Source organism: Esox lucius, chromosome 11, assembly GCF_011004845.1.
Source record: "Esox lucius isolate fEsoLuc1 chromosome 11, fEsoLuc1.pri, whole genome shotgun sequence".
Taxonomy (NCBI): Eukaryota; Metazoa; Chordata; class Actinopteri; order Esociformes; family Esocidae; genus Esox; species Esox lucius.
Genome location: NC_047579.1, coordinates 54480032 through 54483441, shown reverse-complemented (window position 1 = coordinate 54483441; position 3410 = coordinate 54480032). Strand labels below are relative to the sequence as shown.

Here is a 3410-nt window from a genome sequence, read left to right as displayed (position 1 = left end):
ATTAGAGTAAGGATGTATAACAATAATGTTGATTTGTCTAATGGTTTTCCTGTTAGTCACACCAAATACAGTATAGACTAACATACCCTGAATCTCCAAAGATGGTACAGACTAACATACCCTGAATCTCCAAAGATGGTACAGACTAACATACCCTGAATCTCGAAAGATGGTACAGACTAACATACCCTGAATCTCCAAAGATGGTAGAGACTAACATACCCTAAATCTCCAAAGATGGTGCAGACTAACATACCCTGAATCTCCAAAGATGGTACAGACTAACATACCCTGAATCTCCAAAGATGGTAGAGACTAACATACCCTAAATCTCCAAAGATGGTGCAGACTAACATACCCTGAATCTCCAAAGATGGTACAGACTAACATACCCTGAATCTCCAAAGATGGTACAGACTAACATACCCTGAATCTCCAAAGATGGTGCAGACTAACATACCCTGAATCTCCAAAGATGGTACAGACTAACATATCCTGAATCTCGAAAGACGGTACAGACTAACATATCCTGAATCTGCAAATACTGTACAGACTAACATACCCTAAATCTCCAAAGATGGTACAGACTAACATACCCTGAATCTCCAAAAATGGTATAGAATAACATACCCTAAATCTCCAAAGATGGTAAAAAAGGCACCAAAGGGGATCTTTTGCTTATACCGTCAGAGAACCATTTGTGTTTTCATGTAGAGCTCTTTTGGTTCCAGATAGGACAGTTTTGGGTTCCCTCTACAACACTGGAAAGTGTTCTACATAAAACCCAAAGGCTTTCTGCCTTAGACCAAAGAGGTTGTACCTCAAACAAAAAGGTTTTGTCTCTAAATTTGTCTTTTAGACAATTTTTTTCCTGAGTGTACAGGAATAATCAAATTGTTTTCATTCAATAGCTGACATCAAATTGCTTCTATTCAGGTGTAGGTTGCTACCTTTGCTGAGGGTTTATTATTGGGTCTTGTTGTCATCAAGCTTGCTAAAGATATATTTTTAAATATACATTAAATTAAATTAAAACAATTTAAATGTGATGTGACTAATCTTGTTTGCCACCTGCTTTTCTAATGTTTCTGGACATTGGACTCCACTTCATCTCCCCAATACAAACACCAAATACAGATGTAAGTCTCTGAGATCACGCTGGATTCACAAATACAACCAAGTCACTTCCTCTCACTCTCTGCCTCCCTCTTTTTTCTGTCCTTCCCTCACTCATTCTCTCTTTTCTTTCTCACTTCCTCTTTCTCTGTTTCCCTCTTTCCCTCTACTATCTGCTCTTCATCCTTTTCTTTTTTCCCTTCCTCTCTCTTACTCTCTCTATCTGAAGATCACAGGGCAGGCATGTTGCATCTGGTTCACAGTAATGACGGGATGTAAGAATGGATCAAGGATACGAGAGGCACCACACTGAAAGACACACACACACACACACACACACACACACTGCTCTGTTGTCAACAGCACCTCCCCAATAATAGTAGTAATAATAATAATCATATTATTATGTAATAATGACATCTGGACCGTGAAGTGGAGGCTGCTCAAACTCTTCTCTTCCATCATTCCCTTTTTCTCTGTCACTCGCTCTCTCTCTTGCACACAGTCAGACACACACACACGCAAACCCACACACACACACGCAAACCCACACACACACACGCAAACCCACACACACACACGCAAACCCACACACACACACGCAAACCCACACACACACACAAACCCACACACACAGAAAAACTGAGTAGATCTGTAAAGGGGCATAAAACTGTACTTAACACCCATGTTATGAAAGACTGAATAAGAAATGGAAGGAAAACCCAGAGGAAAGGAAGACAAATGGTCCTTATAACAAAGTTTGAGATAACTTTTATATAGGGACTGTCTGACTACAACACCGGCAGAATATTATCCCACCCACGAGACTATCCTTGGATTAGAATTCCCAGAACACGCACAGACTAACACAAAAACACACTGACACACGCGCTGACTAACATACACACCAACACACACAGTGTAGAGAGTGTTGCCAATACAAACAAACTGCTACATCAAAGTATTAGATTCCCCGTGTCGAGCTCAGACTCTTCCCAACGCATAATCAAAAGTAGGCAACGCACTTTGGGCCCCAGACTGTATTAAGGTAGGGCGATGACGGTTCCGAACAGTTTGGCTTCAAAGGTATTAGTTGGCCCACAGCCGTTGGGCAACATCTGGGTCACACCGCCAACATATTTTTTCATCCACAGAGATTATACGCCGGCTTCGGTCAGACGCAGAAGCGATGCCATATAGCGTGAACATTTATGACCATACTTAAAAAACATACAGTTTTTTTCTAATTTATTTTAGTGTGCTTTCTATTTGAATTTCATGTACATGCCGTTATTGTAAAGTAAAAAACCCAAAAAAAAAATTTTTTTATAAATTGTCTAAATAAAGTTAAATAAATGCTATAATAGAGTATAACTGATAACAATGATCTAGACAATCATACAAACCATGCCGCGTGCGCTTCGTTTGGGGACAAAACGTGTCTCAGGCGAGACCGGGGAGATTTCATCGTAAACCAGAAAGGGTCAAACATGGATTAAAATAACAAATATACTTTTTATCTAATATTATTCGCTACTGAACAGGCTGTAAAAAAATCACTCCATTCACTTACCGGTTGTTTATGTCGAACAGTCGCTTTCCCCAACGGAGGTTGATGTTGCTTCCTCGGTAGTACGCTCCGGGGGTACTGGCTGTAGGCTTTGTTGAATGCCCCGACTTGGTTCCTCTTCCCCCGGCTACTGTTGGCCCATTCGCTTGCTTCTTCTCCGGTATCCAGGCTACTAAAGTTCCAAACTATCAGCGTCTGAACCAGAAGAACTGTCAGCGCGGCTATCAGTGCTGATTTGAAACGGCGAGCCAGTTTGCGACCACACGGATTACCAACCATCTTTCTCAAACACACACTTTGCCTAGCTCGCACGCTCCCAGTCCGCAAAGCGCTGACAGCAGGGTTGGCAAGGAGGGTTTCAGCTCCCCGGTCCGCGACTTTGGAGTGGAGCTACTGGCAAAAGCAGCCAGAGAGCGAGAAAAGAGGGGAGGGATGGAGAAAAAGGTAATGTATTTGAAAAAGGTATTGATGCGGTGCGAAAGTGAGAGAGAGAAGAGCGAGAGAGCGAGCGAGGAAGAAACAGTGCCAGGGCACGTTGCGCACTCGTGTGGTGTTGTACACATTACACGAGGTCCCCATGTCAAGTCAAGATCTCCCTACACTGCTCGTCATAGCTTCCAATGCCACAAGTCATAATTATGGCAAAACCCCGCCTAATGCTACGATTTATCTTCGTAAAATTAGATTTTCTTTACCCCTAACATTAACCACACTGTCTTACCCA

At 42.2% G+C, this 3410-nt stretch overlaps 1 protein-coding gene across 3 annotated transcripts in view; it reads right to left on the bottom strand.

Annotated features, from left to right (window-relative positions):
* The window catches only part of LOC105030590 (xylosyltransferase 1), a 51296-nt gene extending 48144 nt beyond the window's left edge, over positions 1-3152 (bottom strand). For all 3 annotated transcript variants that reach the window (XM_020050670.2, XM_013136174.3, XM_013136173.4), the window contains exon 1: positions 2690-3152. In XM_020050670.2, coding sequence (XP_019906229.2) covers positions 2690-2965 — 276 coding nt within the window. In that variant the 5' untranslated portion in view covers positions 2966-3152. The remainder of the gene's footprint in view (positions 1-2689) is intronic.
* Between the last annotated feature and the right edge of the window lie 258 nt (positions 3153-3410).